This window comes from Malurus melanocephalus, unplaced genomic scaffold (genome assembly GCF_030028575.1).
Source record: "Malurus melanocephalus ecotype Western Australia unplaced genomic scaffold, MMel_1.1 scaffold_135, whole genome shotgun sequence".
In the NCBI taxonomy this organism is placed as follows: domain Eukaryota; kingdom Metazoa; phylum Chordata; class Aves; order Passeriformes; family Maluridae; genus Malurus; species Malurus melanocephalus.
Window position 1 is genome coordinate 1,697,281 of NW_026623367.1, and position 23,423 is coordinate 1,720,703.

Sequence of the window (23,423 nt, forward strand, 5' to 3'; positions counted from 1 at the left end):
CCCATAGCCCAAAGCAGAAGGGCAAAATGAGAGAAAAAAGGGGCATTTCTGAAGAAAGCACAAGGCTGCATGAACACAGAGAGGCAGGCATATACAATGGTGGTTTTATTYGTAACACCTTCAGCTCGGGCTGCAATTATTTCAGTTTTTAAAGTTAAATCCRGTCAGCAATTGAGGAAAAGAAAAAAAACCCCAAATAGTCCCTGTGTGCACAAACAAYGCAGCTTTGAATAGTACACGGTAAGTTTATTTCATATTAACATGAACAGTAAAAAGTGGACATTTTGACAGGATTTTACTTCAGGTCCTTTTCTTTATTCCTCTATTGTGTCCTTTTTGCCAGTCTCTTGTCCCTCAAATTGTGGATACTTTGCCTCAACATCAGCCCAGGTGAGATAACCGTTGGMCAGGTCTCGGATGATGGCAGGAAGTTCAGAGATCTGCAGGGAAAGCCACAAAGACRTAAGAAACACAAAGTCCCCAAAATCAAACTGCATATTTGGGGAATTTTTACATCAGCAGCRGAACAGGTACAAGGTATCTCCTGGAAGATCTTTTTTTTGGAGAGAAAACTACTAATTAGAGCACCTTAAATCAGTCTGTCTCATCTGTTATTAAAGTGCTCCATGGGGAACCACAGCAAGGTAATGTGCTGCAATTTGGGAAGGCAAAAATCCTCAATACACACATCCAAAAGATGCTGTAAACCACGATTCAACCAGATCCTACCTACTCTAAGACCAGCACAAAAGAAACTGCCAGTTGCCTTTTCTTTGCTCCTCACAGCACTGTCATGGTGGAAAGGATCAGCCAGAAAGATGAAAATTTACAGAAACTGAAGGATAGCAAAGGCTGATCTCTGCTGGTTGGCACTGAGAGGTTACCCAGGTGACAGAGACAGATGAGTGCCCYGAAGAACTGGCACTGTCTTTTACACCAAGGCAAACCCCAACCAACTCAGCAGCCCCAGGCAGTACAGGTGCTTCTGTGGAGCTACAACTCTGCCTCACAGGTGAGCACCATCTCCTCCTGTGCCTGGGYGGGGGCCAGGGAGAAAAGGGCAGTAGGGGCAGAAGAAAAACCCCAAATCCCCCAAGATTTCAGATCCACAGTTCTAAGCACTTCTGCTCACAGGCAGAGCCCACAACAACGAGGTTTCTGCTGTTCCAGTCTCTGCACTATGGCCACACTGGCAGAACATGCTCAGGGCACACAGAGCTTTTGGGCAGTGGCTCATCAGCTCCTCTGGGGCTGCACAGGCAACACCTGTGGTAAGGCAAAAAGCAAAGATGTTCTGCCTTTTGGTGGATTCTGAGGAGCCCTCCCTTTGAAAGACACATAACCCAGCCCATGCTTTAATGCAGGAAGAGCCACTCCAAAGAGCAGTGCAGTCGGCACAAGGAATGGCTTTCAGGTAAGGTCAACATCTTTGTATCCAAGAAAAACAAAAGTTTTCTCCTCACTTCATCAGCTGGGCCAGYATCTTCATCTGACCAGAACATACTCCTTAGGGCTTTCTCCAAACAGCTAAATGTCTGCAGAGCTGGAGGCAGATCCCACAAGGATTAGTGCCAGATCAGAAGCAGCAGGTGATGYTCTCCCCGAGCCCAGAAGGAACACATCAATGCCCTCACATGCCCCTCACCTCGGCGCGGATCTGGCGCATGGAGTCGCGGTCGCGCAGCGTGGCCGTGTGCGGGGTGCGGTTGACGGTGTCGAAGTCGATGGTGATGCCRAAGGCCACACCGATCTCATCTGTGCGGGCGTAGCGCCGGCCGATGGAGCCCGCTGCATCGTCCACCTTGTGGGAAATGCCGTTCCTGGTCAGTGCTTCSGCTGTGGGAGCAGAGCAGGGATCACCAGGGATCATCTCACAACCCCAGCACAGGCACCCACACCCCCCCGAGGCACCRCCTGTCCTGGGGGCAAGCAGCATCTCAGACCCTCTATTCTACCCGGACAGAACATCCAATTTTCCGTTCTTTGTAGGACCACGAGGTCAAACCCACCCCACTCTCAGCCCTCCACACTGCATCACTCAACTCTCACCCCAAGGGCAAAGTCACCATGTTCTTCCTTTGCCACCGAGTTCTTCCCTGCTCTAACTCCAAACCACCCCAGCCTCAGTGTGCAGGGACATGTCCAGCACAGGGAGACGAGGTCCCAGGCAGAGCTGGTGCTGACAGCAAAAGGCACTGCCTGACATGCAACCCCTGTCCTACCCTTCATCTGTTCATGGTCCCTATCTTGCACTGTGATGCTCACTACCAGTGGACAGTTGGGCAGAATGAGAATGGCTGGAGGCTCAGCAGCTCTGAGTAAATCACTCAGTAAATCAGCTGGCTAATAAAAGCAAAGAAAACTTCAATGACAAAACAAAAAAAACCCCACWGCTCCTGACAGCTTCCCCTAAGCAGTAGGAAAGATTTATTTTTTACAAGGAAACAAAGTATCTTTTACTCTCCAACACAGGGAAGGTCACAGTGATGGGTTTTTTGAGGGTAGCTGAGGGGTTTGGTGGACACCCAAACCTTGTGGATACTCAGCTGGTTCAGGCTGACAACTCTCCCTTTGCACATGGGAGAGCCACATGATCCCAATGCTATTTTGAGATCTCTCTTCGCAGTGCAGTGTCCCATCAGACCCAAAGTGCTTAACACACTTACACAATTCCTTGACAAAAGGCATGAATTCCTGATTCTGGCTCAGAGGAAGAACGGAGCACTTGAACGGTGCTACAACAGCTGGGAAGCTGAAGTACTACGGAAAGAAGGAAGAGCACAAATAAATACCAGTTTARTGGTCAGATCAGACTCTTGGAAGGTGAAAATAAGCTCTGAGGCTGGAGGCAGGGAGTGTTCCAGGGGAGTCTCTGGCCCTCCCTCAGGTATCAGCAGTGACTCCTTGCACTACTGGAGCAGAACTGGTTTTCTTCAGCCTCCATTCCCCCTTTTCTCCTGACAGCTAAATGTTATCTCCCAAAAAAAAACAAGTCTGCCAGAGCCTCCTCAAGAAATTTAACTTCATCTGAATTACTGAATAAAGAAGGGTGGCGGTATCTTTCCAGGAGATTTAGTCCTATGTACAGTCTAAACCAAACTCCACATGGAGCATATGCAGCAAAAAGCTTTTCAGAACCCTTCACAGACACCCTCAGAAAATAAAAATGTGCCAGAAGTGGGAAGAAAACAATAAAATATTTCCTGGCAATCAGCAAGGTATAAAAGAGACAGAAGCAATGCACATGAGATGTACAGAGCAGCCCAGGCTACACAGAAAGTAAATGGGTACTAGAAGGAGGGTAAATCCACTATTTTATACTTCAGAAGCAGTTTGGGATTCAAAGTCAACTGTGCCCTAACTGCAGGCTCCTGCACTTTGTTCCCCCAGTCATAAATGTACCACATCCTGTGGTACCCAGAGACACAAAGAAGCACTTTCATTATGCTCTGTTTGTTTTTTATGAACACAGTCCAGGAGCCAGAAATGAGCAGGAAGCAGCACCAAGTTTCCAGCCAGCTTCCCACAGGCCACCAGCAGTGGAACAGAACATCACACTTGGGCACTGCCTGGAAGAAGCTGGTGCTGTGTGTAACAAACACCTCCCTCTGGCCCCTGCTACAGCAAAGCTTCAGGCCAAGGTTTTAGGGGTGTCCAGAACCAGAGAAGAGTGAATTTCACAGGGGACTGAGGAAACAGTCCATTGTCCATCTTGTTGCAAAGGAGTTGCAAATTCCAGGAAAAGCAGCAGAAAGGAAAGGAAATTAAAACTGAAGAAATACTTTTCTCTGAGCAATGGATCCAAGTATGGATCCAGGAGGAGAATTTCTCACCCCCTTGCCAATACTCCAGTCAGAGCCTCATGTACACATGGCCCCAGAATGCTCTCGTGTAACAATGACACATTACCCTGGCAAAAAAAACAACTTCAAAGCCCACCTGGGCTTTCCATTCTCTCCTGGGCATCGTGTAGTCTCAATTCAGCCCTTTCCCTGGATGCCAGGGGAAGGAAGAGCCTGCAGGTAGAAGCTGAGACCCAGCCTGAGGGACACCTACCGTTCTCTGCTCATCTCCTTCCCGGATGCGGAATGTGTGTTCAAACACTGTGTACATGATCCTTCCAATGCCAAACGAGGGCTCAATGACATTTGGGACGATTTCTTCCACTGGAACACAAATAAGACACGTCACCATTCAAAACTGATTTAGACACAAGAAAAAGATGTGTTTGCTGATGCTGTCTTTCTGCTCAGAAGGTCTGGTTACATGTAGGGGAGTACACGGAAATAAAAGATTAAACATTTCTGTTCTAAATACAAGTACCTGAAATAGAGATTTGGACTTAGCTCATGTACAGAATATATTTTGGCTGTAGAAACTCAGGGCCCCTCTCTGGCTTCTCTGAGGGACTAAATCTATGCATTTTGGAAAGCTACCTTCTAGCTCCGTTTCTCACATCAGCAGAAAAGCTCTCTGGAGATGCAGCCACTGACTTTTCAAAAGCTTTCCAAATCTTAAACTGACAAATTTTGGCGTTTTTCCTATGCTGTGTTACAATATTAACAGGATAATGCCATTAATAAAGTTCATACTCAAAAGTGTATCCTGATAATGATAAACAACAAAGAATCAAATTTACCATGTAATGTTTTCTGAAATCTCTTCACAGTAACCATGTCCTTTGTTAATTTAAAAGTTTTCCCTTCAGTTTCAACAGTGAATTCCCTGCAAAGGAAAAAGAAGTCATTTAACAGTTACACCAATAAACAAAAAAGTTTTATTTCCTTAATTGCATCAGTTGGCTGACTCTAAGAGTGAGATGACAGAAGCCAGGGAAAACCCCAGAGATGAAAGAAACATGTAGCATACCCATTAAAAGAAATTTACATTAATAATAAAATTACTGCATGTACATTAAAAGCAACTATTTTCATAATCACAGTGAACTTAGTTGTGGTTAACAGCCTGAAGCAAACTCAATTAGCAAATCTCAGGATGAAGGCTATACACCAAAGAGAGAAAGGAAGGCACACAAACAGGCAAAATGGGCACTGGACTATCAATAAAACCAGGAATATTGCTTGTAATTCATCTATTGAATAATTTCAGTTTCCATTTCAGGGAGATTCTGGATTGACTGAGTTCATTTTCTTCTCTGCAGTAATTTCACTGCCYATTTTGAGGGCTACTGCTTTTTTCTACACTTTCACATTCATAGAGATGTAAAGAAAATAAATCTTAGCTCAGGGGAAGAAAGAAAGATGTAAATGTTACATTCTGTAATGTATTCATTGATCCTACACCTTGTGACCATTTCAAGCAGGAAATGAAGTTTAGTTTTTCATTACTGCACCATTAACTTTCTCATAAGACAGAAAGCTGTTGGCCTGCTTCAGTAAAATCTGACAACTGTAAAGACTTCTCATATTTTCAGTTCCTGCATGTGTTGTTGGGAAGACAGGTCAAAGAAAATCATACGAATTCCTGCCACAGTAAATCAAAGGCTGTCACAGGTCCTCAAGCAGCTCACTGAACACTGGAGGAGAATCAGGCAAGCTTTGGTTCTCATTTACGTATTTTGTTCCATCAATCACAGAATTATTTTATTAAAGTTTTAAGGCAGTCCTGGTCAACTCTCAAACCAGAGTGGGGAAGCTGGTAAACAATTCCCATTTCACTGAACTGTTTCTCTTCTGGGATGATTCTACTAAAGCCAGAAGCTCACTCCCACACAAATAAACAAATATTTATGTGCATACACCAAGAGAGACGTTGACAGATGACCAGCAATGCGTGGTGGAAGGGACAGCACTCAAACATTTCAGATGACCCACACAGCCTGCTCTCACAAGGAAACTGTATTCAGGTGGCTCAAATAAATGCAGCAGCCCCTTGAAGCCCACAGCAAAGGTGTCAGAGGAAGGTACCACACACAGAGAACCAGCTCACCCTTTCTCGTTGAGCAGCTGCTCCATCTCAGTGATGTAGCACTCGTCACACATGGAAAGATATTCCATCACCACCTTGGCATCCTTCTTGTAAGCTTTGCCAATGGCTCCCTTATTTGCCTCAAACTGAACAATGTTGACTGTTCTGTACAAGGCAGTTAAGGAGGCTGTGAGGACAAGAAAGCAGGGCCTGCTTCCTTCATTATGTCAAAGTTAATTGCTACTCAACACAAAGACATCTCCTCCTCTACTGGATGAAGGAGCTGCCTTCCAAGAGAGAAAAGGAGTAACAAATGCTCAATTCTTTCCAGGTCACTTCCCAAAGTCATGCTGGTCTGTAGCTGGAAGTTTCCCTGTTAAATACATAGATGTAACTCAAAATAGAACTGTGCAGATCTCCAAAGCATCTCCCTGTCAAATCCCTCTTCATTTCAGGAGAAGCTGGTTTATTCTGAAAGGATATAGGTTCTTTGAGATGCTTCTCAGCTATAAGAGGAACTTTGGTGGCGCGGGCATGGCAGGAAAGGTCATAGCAGGAACGATCAGCACAGCCAACGATCTCAATCCAACCCTGAAAAAACAAAACTGCAAGCTTTCACCAACTCACTTTTTTGTCCACCTAACCATAAAATATGTTTATTCACCCTTAAGCCCTCCCTGCTCTCATGACTGTTTTTTCTACATAATTAGCTCTGTTACAACAAGCAGCCCTCCCTCACCAGTTGCTCCCTCATTTGAGTGATTCCATTTGTTTCCAGAGGAAACGATCAGTCATCTACCCAGTGCCTGTGTTGAGGGCCAGCTTTTCCACATGGCTTGGCAGAGCACAGCCCTGTGCCAACAGCTCAGGCTGGGGCCAGAGCACACAGTCCTATCACTCACATGCCAGGGGCACACAAGGCATCATGTTCCCAGGGCATTCCTGCTCCCAAGCATGGGACAGACAGAAGGGAATCAACCACACTGGAATGGCCAAAAGCCTGGCTTAGGAGCTGCTACGATACAGAGCACATGCAAGKGAAGCTCTTGATTCAGTATTTCAGCATGAATGGTATGGAGGAATCTCAGAACACTATTCACACTGGATTGGTGAAGCAGCAAATACAACCTCCCTCTGGATTTGCTAAAAGGCAACCCCACAAAAGAAAAGGCTCAGCAGCTGTTTCCCACTCACTGTCACATCAGGCAGCTAAGTGTTGTGTGGTTTTCCAGGCTGGAGTGATATAGCAAGGTGTCAGGAAAGGTGTGTGAATGGAAGAAATCCCTGTGCTTGAAAAATCACGGTGCTCCAGAATATCTTGGGGGATTTATGCAGAAATTGAGCCATTAGGGTGTTACAGTTACTTCTCAGAAAACACAAAGTACAGGTTTATGTGGTTGTTCAACATGGAGAAGAGAAGGTTCCAGGGAGACCTCAGAGCCCCTTCCAGTGCCTGAAGGGGCTCCAGAAGAGTGGAGAGAGACTTTGGAGAAGAACCCAGAGTGACAGGACAAGGGAGAATGGCTTCAAACTGAAGGAGGGCAGGTTTAGACTAAACTTTAGTAAGAAATTCATCTGAGGATGGGGGGGTCCCTGGCACAGGGTGCCCAGAGCAGCTGTGGCTGCCCGTGGATCCCTGGAAGTGTCCAAGGCCAGGCTGGATGGTGCTTGAAGCAACCTGGGATAGTGGAAAGCATCCCTTGGCAGTGGGACTGGATCTTGAAAATCCTTTAATCCAAACCATTGCATGCAGTAAATTTACAGAATGGATTTTAAGCTGCTCACAACATTCACTCAGCACTACTGAGTGCTGCAAGTTGATACAAACATTTTTGGTCAGAGTGAAGTAACAAACCCAAGCAAACCCAACAAACCCATGGCGCAGCTCCCAAGGTGCTCCTTACATGCCCCAGGATTRCTGTGTTCACTCCTGGGTTAGGCTGTTGGACACCCTGCTCTGTGAGTGTTGTCCTGGTCACCATGGCAAGCCTTGCAAAGTTTAATAACCTTATCTACATGGTGAGGCCCACATATGTCCAGTTTTGGGCTGGCTGGGAAGAGAGGCTTGAACTGAGAGAAGTCAGCTATGGACATTCAGAGGAAGCCATGCCTTCCATCACTTCTGCAGATCTTTTCCATATGAAGACAAAAAACTCATCTGAGCTGGAGGAGCCTTGGGTTTTTTCTAATCTTAAGTTTGGTAGAATTTTACTGGCTGCTATTCCTCTAACTTGCTGTAACAAAACATCACTAGTGGTAAGTCTAAACCCAGCCAACAATATAAGAAGGAAAAAAAGGCATTCAACAAGGCTTGAACCAAAAAGCTCTTAATGACTCGGCAGGAAGATGATAAAAAAATTCCTTGGGGAATTCTTCTCCCTGCACCAACTGTCTCAACTGGCAGGAGTGAACTCATTTCTAACAGCTTGGAAGAGGGAAAGGAAGTGCAGGCATTCAAGCAGGAAGCAATCTGCCCCAGAAAAGCACATCCAGCAAAATAAATCCTTCTCCACTGCTGTCAGAGGTTACAGTCTTTGGAAAGTACCAGGACAGTTTCCTTTAACTCCAGATGAAATTTGACCCGAAGCATCCTTCAGGCTCCAGCAAAGGAGTCTGGATCTACCAAAGAAGCATGAAAAGTTCACAGACATTGTGCAGGGAGCTGACCTGCCCCTTGGTCCTGGATTCAGAATATTTCAACAGTGTTCAGACCAACATGGAGCTGGACAGACACATCAGCCTCACAGCCCTAACTCTAAAAACAAGAAATAAAASAGATCTGACAGGGAGTGCTCCTTGCCATTTCCACTTTGCTCACTTACATAGGAGGTTTTGGACTCTGCATCCCAGCAGTCACAGGCATAATGAGCCATCTCATTCTCCATGTGCTGTCGGAAGCGCAGCTTCTCCGGGGATACACCGACCTTTGTGAGGAAGAGGTAGATTCTGCCAATGAAGTAACCGAGAACCGAGTTATTGATCACACCCTGCAGGGGGAAAAAGCAAAAAGGAAACACCCATATTAATTCCTAAGGAAGCAAAGTCATGATTTGTTGCACTTCTGCAGAAAACCAGACATCTTACAGACAGAACTTCCTGCCCCTGCCTGTGGTAAAGTACTCTGTGTCTCCCCTGAATCTGTTATATCTCTTCAAATTCACCTCCTGTCAGTGGCACTATCTCCATCTGACCAAAACAGTGAGTTACTGTCACTCCAAGACTCATCATCCACTGTCTCTGAGGATCACCTACTTGTAAATACCCCACTGTATACAACACTGCAGTCACTGGCATTACAACAGCTGCACCCTACAGTTCACAGCTGCAGTACAATAGGGGGATGGTGTTCTTTTTTGTTGTTTTTGGCTGTTGTTTTGGGGATTTTTTGCTTTGTTTATGTTTTTTAAAGGCAGTGTTCTGGTATATTTTTTTAATTGGGGGTTGGAGGAAACAGGGTGGAGTGGGTTGGTAAATCAACTCATTCATAACTGGATGAATCAGGTAGTGATTCATCTAATTATGCAAGCCACGTACTGATGGGGGTCAGCAGCTGAAAATGATGAGATTCCCACTGACTGCTCATATTAATATTCCTTACTGTTCCTCTGCCACCAGATACATAGAAGTTTAACTTCCAACCCCTATCSCAGCACCACGTGCACTCCTCTGGTAGCAAGGGCCAGGCCTGGATCTCAATCTCACTGATTCACTGAAGAGAACCTACTCTCAAACCTGGGAGCAAACCTCAGCTGGCACCAACACAACACTAACTTTGTGCAAGCCCACTCCAGGGAGAAGATCTGTTCCCTCAGCCCTGAATTCAGAACATTTCAGCTGTGCTACACGTGTTCAGACCAATGTGGGACTGAACAGGCACGTCATTCACAGCCCTAATTTTAAAAAAGAAGTTTGTAACAGCCTTGAAAGCAATATTGCAAGGAACTAACTCCCAGTGCTTCCTGGAGGAAGGTTACCTGCTGCACAGCATCTCCCAGCCGCATGACATGTGCAGACTGCCCGCTGACCTGGGCCTTGGCCGAGTACAGGAGGATGTTGAGATCTGCCACGTTCTGAAATTTGGGGTGGTTTTTCTCACTGGGGTCCACAAAGTGCTCAATTTCTGCCATGGTGAATTCCCTTGTGAAAACAAACGAACTTGTATTTAATACTTTATGCATTAGCCCCACCTAATAAATCACTGCTGTAGCCTCTCACAAGCAAATCAGTAATTTAAAATCGTACACCAACCCAGAGCCAAGACAATGGACAGACTGGAACATGAACCAGTCTCATCACTGGATTTAGTTTCACCTTCAAATTCCTAACAAAAACTTCCCACTAATTCAYCTAGAGCTCTCCAGGCCGTGATTAACAGCACTGTGAATCAGAGCAGATAATGCCACCTTTGGAAGTATTTCCAGAAGTTTTTCCAGACTGCTGTAATGCCCTTACTAGAAGTATTTATTCCTTCAGAGTCTGCTGATTAACGCAGTAGCTTTAACTCATGTCAGAGGTGCCAAAAATAACCAGGTGAGGTGATAATTTCCTGAAGATAATGATACTGCTTCACTTGGCATTGGTGTGCATTCTGTTTTAAGAGCTTGTCTTTAATGTATCTACAATCAGAGAKTGATTCTGAACCTTCTTGCTTGAAATCACTTTCCACTGAATTAGCTCGTTATCAAGAACCTTTAAAAAAGCTCTAGGTAATCAAGAACTGTAAATCACAGCCATCAGGGTGTAATTTCCTGTGATTGCATAATAACAGTCTCCAATAAATGTGCCACAAGCATATCATTTGTATTTGACTGAAAATKATTTCAATAAGTGAAGTTCTCATTCCCAGATGAGCAAAACAGAACAGGAGGAATGAGGAAATTCCTGAGCTCCCTCCATGTTAAGGATGCCATGGCCTCTCAGTGACATTTACAGCACCACATTAATCAATTACCAAGTTTACAACATGTACTGCCTGTGCATGGGAACTCTTGTTCCAAATTATATGGAATATACTTCCAATTAGGACAGATCAGTTYAAATAGAGATATTATCCTTAATGAAAAGCAATAATCACTTTTATCCAAAAACAGAACTGAAAGTAATTCCCAGTAACCCTGAGCTTTCCTGCTTGACTGATCTTGCGACACAAACACTGGTCCTGAGTCAGGTTATCTCCCAACTTCCTCTCTGGAGCAAGTTGTAGAACTGCAGAATCTGCAGGACTGAGACAAGGAAATATTGCTGCAAGGTCAATCACATTTTGATTTCAGTTTCAAAGCAAATTGCATGAATATAATTAATTAAACAAGCAAAGTCCTGTAGATAGAGAACACAGCTACCTTTGACATGATTCTTTTAGGCTACGATGGAAGCCAAATTCTGTCAGTGAAACTGAGTTTATCTCTAATACAACAACTATTTCGGAGATTCTACTTCTCACAAACCAATCTTAGATATAATTCTGTACTTAAAACCTAAACTGAGATCATCTGTAAAGCCTGAGACTCACCAGGCACATAACCAGGATTCCTCTGGGAGAAAGCACTAAACAATCCTGCACAAACACTGAGACAAACAGAAGATGCTCCCTGCTCCCAGGTACCCTCCTGCTGAAAGGGAAAGTTTGCAGTACCTCACTCTGATAAGGCCGGAGCGGGGTGAGATTTCATTCCTGAAGGAATTTCCAATCTGGGCAGCAGCAAAAGGCAATTTGCCTTGGTTAAACTCCAGAAGACGTTTGAAGTTGAGGAATATTCCCTGTGCAGTTTCTGGCCTCAGATAGCTGAAAGGAGATGGGGGAAAGGAGAAATCAGGAAGGTTTCAAGGTGGGGAAAGCAGGGAGAACGCCACAGTTACTACAAAACTCACAGGTGAAAGTTTTCCTCCTGAGACTTTTAACTCCAGACAAAAAAACAATGAAGCAATAGACTGAAATGAAAAAAACTAAACCTTCTTCCCGAAACAGGTACCCCGAAGTAGGTTTTCTAAAGCCATGATGTCAACGACAATTGGAGACCAGCATTAACTGGCTTTGTGGAAACTGCTCCAACCAGCAAGGGCACAGCTGGGATCTGTATTTTGGGTGCTTCAAGAATTTTCATSATTCTCCAACAGTCCCTTGTTTCTCCTGCCTTTCTCCAAGACTCCAAGGAATGCTAACCTGCTACAGGAGGCTGAAAGGCAGGGGAAGGCTACTCCAAAGATTTCAGTTTTATTCCACATGAYCTCTAAAGCAGGGAGAGTGTGCACAGAATGAAATTAGCACCTACCCAGGCATGTTTCCTCCAGGCCCAATGGAGGTCTTGAACATCAGATTGAAAGAAACAGGAGGGGACAGGTCATTCCCGGTGACAGGTGACTTCACATTGTAGTTCACAAAGAGATCTGCAAGCTCTTGCTGGCCATAATTGTCCAACTAATAGCAAAACACAGGAAAACGATTTTAATTACAAGACAAGGTAACAGGAATGAATGCCCTCTTTATCTCTTACTGAGCGTGATCCACAGCTCTGAATCACCTGCCCAAAATATTCCCTTCTAACCTAAATTTTCAAGCAAGCTGRAGTTTGAACCAGTCATATAGAATACACTATACATTTGCAAACCCATTTTAGTACTAGGTCCAGGATTTAGTCATAACACAGGAAGCCTGAGCTTAAGAGTGGGTGTAAAGCAGAAGCAAAGTCACTGGGACTGCACCACCACCCACCACAACAGATTCTTTTGAACAGATTTAGCTAAAACATGGGGAGCTCTGTGCTTGGAACAAAAAAATACAGCAATAGGAGAGAAGAAAGCGAAAATTTCTGCAGGGCTTTGTTTACATTCATTTCTCTTCTGATGCATGAAACACAATATTCAAGCTATGTATTAGATGCTCTTTTAGAGCTGTTCTGCATTTCTACCATTAGTTGTCATGAACTTCCATGAATCAGAAAAAAAAAGCAAGAATAGGAAAAATAAAGTAGTTTATTAATAGACAGATTTCCCTAAAGGATGGTCAAAGTTCAGCGTTGTAGTGTAGAAAACCTAATGACAACTGCTCAGTGATGCAAAACAGTGACAAAATAAGATTTTCTTTCTGGAAAGAAACATTCATTCAATGCATGGCTTTGGAAGCATTTATCCTAGAAGTCATGAGAACAAACATTAAAACCAAAGAAAAACAAATTWWAAAAAMAGAAAGGCAAATGTTTGTACAGTTGTTCAGGAATGTCAGCCCGAGCAGCAACTATTCTCATGGTAAACACAGGAAAAACCTTTGTGGGGTGCCAGAGACAGAGGAACAAATCCCAAGYTGCTTCAAAGCCAAGACAACTTCAAAACTGAGCTAAGCTGATTCAGWAAAACCCTGACAAAACCTGTGATCCATTTCTGTTCCTTTGTATGACCATCCCACAGATGGCACTGACAAAGGTAAAAGCTTTTTGCCTGGGTATGAAATGGAACAGAGACCAGCWCCAAGACTGAACTTCAGCCCTGCCTACCTAACACTCAAGAGATYAATTAATATAACAGCAGTAACTCTCCAAAACAATGAGTGAGATGTGATTAACCAGCAAGCTCACAGCATTTACTAGCAGATTAAGTTTTCAGTATTTGAGAGGATCTCTAAGGTAAAGACTTCTGAGCACCCTCAGGAACAGAAAGGGACACTGCCTCTGGACTCTGTCACACACCCCCCTCCCTGGAGCAGCCACCCCCCTATGCAGCACCTACCTGTGTTAGAACATTTTCCATTTCTGCCTTTTTCTCTGCTGTGCACTTCTTGTCAGACATCAGTTTCTGCAGGTGAGCTGTACGAAAAGCAGGTTTATATGAGTTTATATTGCAACTCCATCACTGACCCCACTGCAAGACAGCTCAGGAGGATCCTCCAGCATGAGTTATGTGTCACACATGTCYTGTGCCACAACTTGTCCTGACAATGTCCACCAGGGTAATTCCAGTCATGTCCTCAGGGTATGAATGACCTACAGTTCACTGTTCTGGTGTGCCACAGGAAAAAAAAACAGGCCCTGATCTAGTTCCTTTCCAGTATTATTTCTCTAAAMTCAAGCAATTGCTTTGGAGTTCCTTTCTTGTTTTCCTTTTATACAGATCAGAAATGTAATGTGTGATCCCAAGCCAGCAAGGCTGATTTTATTTGAGTGCACAGAGGCAGGTAAAGAGCTGGTACAATGGAGTTGGACCGCATTCCACAACATCCAGCATGCTGTGTTACAGCACAACATCCTCCCTGAGACACAAAGGCAGACAGTGATGCCAAGAGTTCCCACTCTCATTTCAAAAAAGCAATTTGACTTTGTAGTCAGTAACAGCTCAGTTTGGCAGTAACAGCAGGTGACTGTTCACAGGGAGGGGCTGCAGAACACAGGGACACACTTGTTTATGAGGCTGCTCAGCAAAGAAGGTAGAGGTTGGATGGGATTCTTTTGAGGAAAATATTCTTAATGAATATAATGGAAACTGCTTTAATGCCAACACATATTGTTTTGCATATCTGAATTCTAAGGAAAAGGCTCAAAAACCAGAGAGCACAACTTACTAAAACAGAGCAGAACAATCCTTCCATTCACAAGGAAGCTGAACATGACAAAGTTTTCAAAYAGACTTCTTATTTCTGAGATCGATCATGTGGCTTTTTTGATTTGTTTTTCCAAGTAAATTTTAATAACCGGAAAGAAATGTGAGGACTTTGCAAATCGAAGAAATGCCCAAGGTCTATTTCTAAGGTACACATGAAAGTCATCCACTACCATGTAATTGACCTTTCACAGGAAAAAACAYGCTCTGACCCCTCACAGCATCATTAAATCATTTCTCTGTACTGAAAAAGCAACTGAAACAAAAAAACTAAGTCCAGAATGYAGTGGAGTACAGGAATCTTCTTATATAAGGAATCCTTAGCTTAGACAATACAGGAAGCTTTTATTGCCTGATGACATCAGATTTTATAAAAMGGGACACAACTGTGTTTTCACCAGAGATCCTAYACYTCATTTAAGACACTAAYAGAATCAATGGGATTTTTGGTATGATATGATTAATTAACTGCAAACAGAAGTATGACTGGCTGCACCAACAGACCTTCCTTGAGAAAGATTCTCTCTTCCAATGTTTGCACACTGCAAGAAATCCCCAGGCCCATCCAGCTTGGAACAAAATCAAACCTTTTAAGAGATGATCAGCACGAAAACATTCCCCGTTTTTCACATCTTTCACCATGAAGTCAGCAAACTTGTCTACATGACCAGAAGTCCTAGAAGAGATGACACAAAACAAGGAATATGGCAGCTGCCAGCAGACAGCCCCAGGTACTGTGTGATCCCAGAGGACAGACTTTCATCRAAGTGAAGTCCTTCAAACTAAGTGGCCAAACTGCAGGCTCACTCCTGCTACAGATTATAGATTCACACTAAACAGCATCATACCACAGAAAACATGATCTATAGGAAGTATCACTACATCTGAATCTTAAAATGTGTCAYAAAGGTGTCACTTTGTGCCTTTAGGAATTGCATCATGATCAAAACAAAAYAGCTGCAGCAGTGAGGAGTAACCAGCAATCCAGGTGGACACTTTCGCAATATTTTATACCAGGAATCCATGAAAGCTTCTGCCCTTTTTCTTGTCTTCTTAATCTTTTAGAAAAAGGAATCATGACAATTTCTTACCTAATGGAACTGCTAGGAGGCTTTAGAGTCTCAAACATGAGTCCTAGTGCTTTCCCTAACTTGTGGAACAACCGGCCTGTGCACTGCTATCTAATTATTTTGCATTGCAGCAAGGTATGAAATTGGGTGACCCAGTCTCAAGATTCCTGTGGATAATTTTACTGAAGATTGTAAAAAGCAACCATGATCAGGAATTACATGCTGCAGGTAAAAAAAGAGACCCATATTTACTTCAGAACCGGCTCAGGCGTGAGCATGGTGCAGTCAATCTCCAGGATTTGYTCTTCCTGAATGAAGTGATGTCTCCATGCTTGGATGATGTTGTTCTTCAAAGCACATCCAACGGGCCCAAAGTCATACAGACCACTGACTCCTGCAAAGAGAAAATGGGAAAAAAAAAGTGTGAGATTGTACAAACCTGAGTTGTTTGGAGGAGATGTCCTCCCTTCTCAGTGTTTCCATAGTTGGTTTCATTTTATGAGCATGAAGCACAGCTCAGCTGCAGAGCACTGAGGCATCAGGTGGTGACATAATCTAAAACTGATAAACTCCTCCAACCAACAACTCTAAAAGCCACATTCCCTCCACCAATGGATTGTATTTTACGGAGAGTTTTGCGGGAGCAATCTATGTGAAAGAGGCATCTGAATACAGAAGTGATCATGCACAAGCTGAAGCAGTGTTATTGCCAATAAAACAATCCAGAGTGTTTATTTTAGTATCTAAGGTGAAAGAGCAGTAACCAGAGGCATTGTGCTGCCTCCTGAGATGCTCATATCAGCCATCTGAAGAGGTTTAACAGCCACATTTATTCACCTGTGCCATAAAGTTCATTGCCAAAGTTCACTGAGGAAACAGGCTCTAAAGTTCACAGCGGGGTTGAGCATTATTGGTCCCCTTGTGGGCCATTCACTTAAGAGCTGGACTCAAATGATCCTTGTGGGACCCTTCCACCTCATAATATTCTGTGATTATCTCACCCAGAGAAGCTCAGGTAGACATGAATGGTTATAAATAAGCTGATGATCTCCTTAAGCCCCAAACACCTTACMCTCAGCAAAGAAGCCATCTTCTACCAATAAGGTGCTCAGGACATGCATCCTGAAGTCCACTCATTCACATTCAGAGAGAACAAAACAAAAATTTAACCACATCCCAACCCAAACACTTCAGGAAAGGGTAATTTTTGCAAGGTTTACAGATTCAAGCAGGAAAGTTTAAAGCAAACTTTAAAAAAAAAATCTAGTGTGCTGCCATTAATTYAACATTGCAAGAGTGCAGCATTTCACCCAGCCAGAAAGACCAGAACATTAGCTTAAAGGGATTAAAATGTAAACTACTTCAAACCCATACCTCCATAAATAGAAAAGGCTTGGTCATAGAAAAACCTCCTTTTGAGGGTGTCTTCCATCTTAACTCTGTCCACAATGTCATCTTTGGGCTGCAAGGCCAGCTCCTGTAAGGTAGAACCAGAAGCAGTTAATAACTCCTGATTCTGGCAGGCAGAGAAGAAAGCCTCTCCACTCACCACTGTGAGTCAAAWGTCTGCAAAAACCACTTTGAAGCAAAGGTATCCTGCCAGCATCCTCATTTTCCAAAGAGGAATGCTCCCAGTGAGATTCAAGTGTTCAATTACGAACATCCTTGTCTGAATGCAGCATTTCAGACACTTGAGGTGGACTCGTGACCTAACTTTCCCTGAGCGAGTTATCCTCAGAATCCTTCACAATCACTGCAAAGAAATGACAATTTCCAAAGCGATTCCGACCTATTTCCCCCTCCTGACCATAAAAAGAGCTTCAAGTGACCATCTCAGACTCATAGATCTAACTCTTGGCATATATAAAACTTTCAGTAAAGCGTTCCTCAAATGAAAGAACTCTGACTACGAMGATTATGAGCACCACCATCCTTGTGGTGCTCTGCCAAAGGGATGAYTTCAGGTATTTGTACAAGGAAAATCTATTAGTAAAATGTAGGTCTTCACAACTATGTTCCCCTGTACTCAGAAAATTTTCAATGTCTTAATGGCCTGAAAAGATACTGTGAAAATGTTAACAGCAGACTCACTATTTTATCTGAAAACCTGTGATTTTTGCAATCCAATCCATTAGTGAGGTCAACAAATTTCAAATATTTTCTTCAGGAAAGATGTTTTGATAATTAAAGCAGAGTTAAGCCCAGAAGTTCAATGAATTCAGATCCTCTTAAGTTTCAGACTATAATTCTGAACAACCTTTTGGTAATAATAAATATTGTATGTCCACTTACTTCAAACTTTTCCTTTTTTTATCAGCTATAAAGACAAATAAACRTAGTCTAATTTTAAATGCACTGCTGCATCTCTGCTGCTCCCATGAATTAGCAGAAGCCAAKGAATAAYTTTGCTCAAGAAATGCTCATAAATRTAAWTACATTTGTAAATAAGAGGCACAAGGTGTCTGTGTTAGACTTCAAGGGGAAGAAGAATCCTTMACTGGAGTGGAATCATCTACTACCCTACGATATGATTTGAGGATGYAAAGCCAAGGAATTTTAAACACCAACTCCTCTGCACATCTCAAAGCTTCAAATTCAGAGCTGCTCTGCCATCTTTAGGTAGGAACCACAGGGCTTGAAAACCATCAGCAGMTGCTGAAGAAAGCTCTCCCACTGCTGCCTTCCCCAGAAGGTGGAAGCCACYGTGATGCCTTGCTGGGAACAGCATCAGGAGAGAAACACTCCCAGTACCAGAGTGCTGCACTCCCAAGGGCAGATGCTGCRTTTGCAATGTCACCCTTGCACTGACAGCCCACACAGATTGTGAAAGTGCTAAGGACACCTGCCCACTGCATCCTCCAACACAAAGGTGGGGCTCACAGGGACACCAGGACTCCTCATCTGCCTGGTGACACCCACAGGGACACCAGGACTCCTCATCTGCCTGGTGACACCCACAGGGACACCAGGAACTCCTAACATGCCAGGTGACACCCACAGGGACACCAGTACTCCTCATCTGCCTGGTGACACCCACAGGGACACCAGGAACCCCTAACATGCCAGGTGACACCCACAGGGACACCAGGAACTCCTAACATGCCAGGTGACACCCACAGGGACACCAGGACTCCTCACCTGCCTGCTGACATCCTGCCAACCTTCTGCGGGCTGGTACACAAAACTGGGAAAACATTTAGATAGCATTTCTTTCAGGATGACCTAGATACCAATGCAGGTTTCATGCAATGGTTTTACAGCACAGTCTCTACGCCRAATACTCAGTAAAAATGACATTTACTTGGGTTCAATGTATGAAAATAGGCAGCCACAACACCAGACCTGGCAGAAAGCAACACCTGTCCATCCCACGTGACTCTGTAGGACAAACAGGGTCACTGGGTTTCAGCTCAGGTGAACTCACATTCTCACAGACAGGCAGCTGCAAGAATGCTGTATTTACGCATTATTTAATTTATTTTTAAGAGTACCACCAAAACACCACCACAATCATATTTATATGAAATAGAAATTAGAAAGAACCTCACAGTTCTCTGGATGAATCCACACACTATTGCTTTTAAGCTTCAAGAGTTTCTTTTTGTTATTTCAGTATGGGAAGGGGAAGGAAACGCACAGGATAAGGAAGTGTATTTTACTTGTTTATCGATCTACAGACAAAACAATTTTCAAGTTCCACAATTTCATCTGCACAGTCTTTGCAAAGCACAGCTGCATTTTAAAAAAGGGACACAATTTCACCTCTCTCTAAGGCTGAGGAGAACCACAGGTTATTTGAAACATCTACAAAAACTTTGTTACTGTAGCAAAATGGGTGGTTTCTAAATACAGACGTTCTATGACCGTCTGGGAATTTCAGTGCACAAATAATCTGAAAACCCACTACAGCAAACAGCATGTGCTCCCACTGTGCACACGAAAAATCTATACAGTAAACAAAKATCAGTGGCATATACACTCAATTTCAGCTTTGGTTATTGGATAAGCTAAACTCGTATTTATTTGTTTGCACACTGATTTAATGCTAACAAAAATTAGTGTAGATAAGGAATGAAATTGCCAGTAGTTAGAAACCTATAAGAACTACTTCAGAAGTGATTCAGTCTACCCTTCTATGATTGTTTAGGCCAAACCTGCAATAAGGAACTAAATAGAGATTTCAAGGCTTTTCAGACAAAATTGGGGAATTCAGAATTTAACTTCCAGACTCACCTTCGCTTCTAGGACCTTCTTCCGAGCTTTGAGCTCTGCTACAGCTCTGTCAATGTCTACCTGGGGAGCTTTCTCTTCCTTCAGCTTCCTTACCAGCTCTCCCTAGAAGGAGAAAAAGAACAATATAGATTCATTATTTGAATGCCACAGATGAGACCTCTCCTTCTTTCAGCTTCCCTGGCAATTCAAAGGGCTTTGTCCAGACTCCACACAGGTGTCCAGAGGCTGTAAGTGAGAAACACACTGGAGAGTTACCAGAAGAGGACTTCCTTAGGGAAAATTCAACCACCCCACCTGTTAAATTACAGACCTGCTATTAAATCTCAGTGTGCAAATATCCCCTTTAMGGACAGCAGATTGCCACAAATTCCTGGTTTCCGTCTTTGTGGATGCACTAAGTGGATTCACAGATGGTGAACACAGGCTTTATGCTTTCCTTCTCCTTCACCAAGGCTTTTCYTCTTTCCACCCCTTCCCTTTTCTTCAAAACTTATGACCATTTCAGACTTCTTTTCCTCTCTTCTATCTGATCAAAACTGGCCAGTGAGGACATAAATTTTCAGAAGGCCCTACAGAAGACAGGTATTTGCAGCCCAATATCTAAGCAAAGAAAGCATTGCATTTTATGTGAGAATTGTTATTGTTTTTAAAACCTGTTCAGTAACTTTGATAGAACAAAGTCAATWAAAAAAATAAAAATACCCTTGATAAAAAAAGACTCCAAAGCTTAAACATTTCAGAGCAGCAAAACCCTGCAGTGGGCTTAGAGGAAGTCTTGACCTGAGTCAAACCAGCATCACCTTGTTAAAATTCCACAAAGGTCTCTCTGYCCTGTGGTGGGGATGACTCTCCCCTTCCAGCCCAGGGAAGTGCTCAACCCCTACACACCCAACAGGGTTCTTTTCTGAACATGATCCYCAGCTGTCATCCCCAGCTTGGTCCTGGAGATAAAGCCTTCCTTTGAGTCCACTCTTGTTCACCAAAACCAAGATCTATCTTGAATTACTGAGAAGGACAAAGGTGCTGGACGAAAAAGCASAGAGATGTCAATGCCTCCCCAAGTGGGATGTTCTAAAAGTGGGATGCTTCAAGTTCAGGGTTTTTCTTGCACCTTGCACTTCTTCACTGTGCAGAAAGCAAAAAAAMCACACAAACCACAGAGATCACAACAAATTGTGGATCAAACATATTGTGGTATTTCCACAATACCAACTTTTCAGAAATTCTGAGATTCCCTGGCATTCACATTACAGATATCTGAGAAAGAAAAGAGAGAATACACAGATTGCCATTCTGTAATCAGATTAGGAAAGCCAAAAGTGCTTCAGAGACTGAGGGGTTCAAAGGCCCATTTTATTAATAAAAAAGGACTGCATTAAAACACACAAGCAGAGGAAAAATAAGAATCCTGTCAGGATTAACCCCATGGTCTACAAGAACAGAACAAAACTGCTGTTTCCTTCCTGTTAACTACTTATACCAAACTGTGAAAGTTTCACTCTGGGGCTGAGGACTCCCACTGCCATTCCTGGGTAACGTGGCAGAGGGAGGGATCTGATCTGGTGKTTTTTTTCTTTTTAAACTAGTAGGTCCAAATTGGCTTTGTTGAGCCAGGGGAGGGTCAGCAATGGAAARCCATCAAGGCAGCAGCAAAGCAGCTCCTGCTGACTCAATAAAGCCCTCACCCTATTCACTGCTGAGCATCCAAAAGCAGCACACAGCAACTCTTTGTCCTGACCTATAAGTAAGAGTGCTCAGACATACGCAAGGAGAAGAAAAAAMGAAAAAAAAACACAACTGAAGCAAATAATTACGCCTGCTGACAGGACTCAATCTAATTAAAGCTCCGAWCTCGAGCCCTGCCCAAGAGGAGGAGTGCACAGCAGCACTCGATGTGGCAAATTTTGCTGCAGCTTTGTCCCACAGACCAGCAAAGCAGGGAGGGATCCACCCCTGGATCACGGCAGCTTATTGCATCAGGCACTGCTGCAGGAAGATAGGCTGCTCCCTCTCCATAGGCTGAGTCCCTTAGGTTTAATTAAACCACTTCTCCTGGAGCTGCCAGACACAGCCCCCTGCATCCAGAGGTATCAGCTACCCYGATCTTTGTTATTCCCTCCCTTTCCTCCTGTGCAAACAGCCCCGGGAAKTACTACAGCCAGTTGTACAACACAGTATGTGTGGCCCCAGCTGCACAATTTTTTTTCCTTGGCACCCACGCACCAATTTCAACCCCTGAAAAGAAGGGGTGCATTGGTACTCAGAGGCAAATGACAGCACCCAGGATTTTAAACTAAATAAATTGGCTGGTTCTGGAGATCATYGCTTTATTTACAAGCAGCTCTCTTGCCAAGGCATTATGCTGTACAGTGATTCATAATAAAAACTCACTGAAGTGCTGGCATAATTAGAGGGCCATAAATCCACKCATTTAATGGGGAAACACACACACAAATCTGCGAATACAAGGGACACACGCATAGCTCTGCGTGCAGCTAAGGAGAATAATATGGATTCAGCCACTTAAAGGAGGCACATGGGGGACCCACGGGCACAGGTCTGGCAGGTGGAAAAGGGAGCAAGGGGAACTCCACAAGCTTCACTGCCAAGGATGCCAAGATTTATTTAGGAAACTTAAAAACAATCAAATTCTTCCCAGGTAAAGAGGATGATAAAGGTAAAAGGAGGGAGATGGGAAGAGAATGGGATGCAGCCCAAGCTAAAAGGACACARCACCTACCTACCTAAATGAGAATGATGAAATGGAAAATATGCAAAGGAATTGACATCCCTTACTGCATTAGGCAAATATGCAACTCCAAAGAACGTCATTTATCTCCGAAACCCGTCACAAACTCAGCTCTAAAGGAACATCACCGCGTGACCCCAAAGGGACGGAGACTACGGGGGCTGTTTAACACGGGMGACACGAGGAGGGGCCCCAAGGCAGGGCACAGGGAGCGCCAGCCCGGGCACAGCCAGCCCGGGAGGGGACACCCAGGTAGGTGACGCATAGAACCAGCCCTGCCAGGCAGCTCCGGCACCCCGGGGAGGGCAAAGAGCCACGGGGGGAAACCCACACGCGATACCCTCCCGCACCCTTCTGCCAGAGGGGCCACCCCGCACCCCGCTCCAGCGCTGGGCAGGGACGCCGGGGACACCGGGGGGACACTGGGGGGACACTGGGGGGACCCCGGGGGACCCTGCAGGCCCCGCAGCGCCCGGAGCCGGAGCCGCCGCAGCGCCCGGAGGGATGCGCCAAGACCCCTCCGCAGGGCAGCGAGCTCCTGGGGGAGCCCGGGGACACCTCCCACAGCCCGCCCGACCCCCGGGCGACACCCCCGGGTCCCCCCCGGCGGGGCGCGGGCCGGGCGCGTTACCTGCTGCCGCACCGCGATCCGGAGCGGCGCCAGCAGCGCCTCGGCCTGCGGGCCGTCCATGGCGGGGGGGGCGGCGGAGCGGAGCGGGCGGGCGAGGCGGCGCAGCAGGGCGGGCAGGACGCTACGGAGAAGCGGCATGAGGAGGAGGAGAAGGAGGAGGGGCGGGAGGAGCGGCGCCCGCCCCCCGCATGATGAAATCGCGGCCGGGGTAAAGCGCGGCCCGGCT

At 44.7% G+C, this 23,423-nt stretch overlaps 1 protein-coding gene and 1 long non-coding RNA gene across 2 annotated transcripts in view; one reads left to right on the forward strand and one right to left on the reverse strand.

The window, feature by feature from the left end:
* Positions 1–82: 82 nt before the first annotated feature.
* Positions 83–23,350, reverse strand: GARS1 (glycyl-tRNA synthetase 1). The gene is made up of 17 exons (XM_057370882.1): positions 23,198–23,350; positions 19,818–19,919; positions 16,959–17,061; positions 15,837–15,978; positions 15,102–15,190; positions 13,648–13,724; positions 12,198–12,343; positions 11,561–11,710; positions 9,903–10,065; positions 8,751–8,915; positions 6,411–6,519; positions 5,950–6,094; positions 4,640–4,725; positions 4,057–4,166; positions 2,667–2,760; positions 1,646–1,836; positions 83–440 (listed from the first exon to the last, which is right to left on the reverse strand). The coding sequence occupies exons 1-17, from the start codon at positions 23,333–23,335 to the stop codon at positions 315–317; spliced, it is 2,136 nt and encodes a 711-aa protein (XP_057226865.1). The 5' UTR covers positions 23,336–23,350; the 3' UTR covers positions 83–314.
* LOC130576318 (uncharacterized) overlaps positions 22,267–23,423 on the forward strand; it is a 4,190-nt gene continuing 3,033 nt past the window's right edge. Inside the window, exons 1-2 of the long non-coding RNA XR_008965650.1 lie at positions 22,267–22,476; positions 22,622–22,818. This is a non-coding gene — a long non-coding RNA (uncharacterized LOC130576318). The remainder of the gene's footprint in view (positions 22,477–22,621; positions 22,819–23,423) is intronic.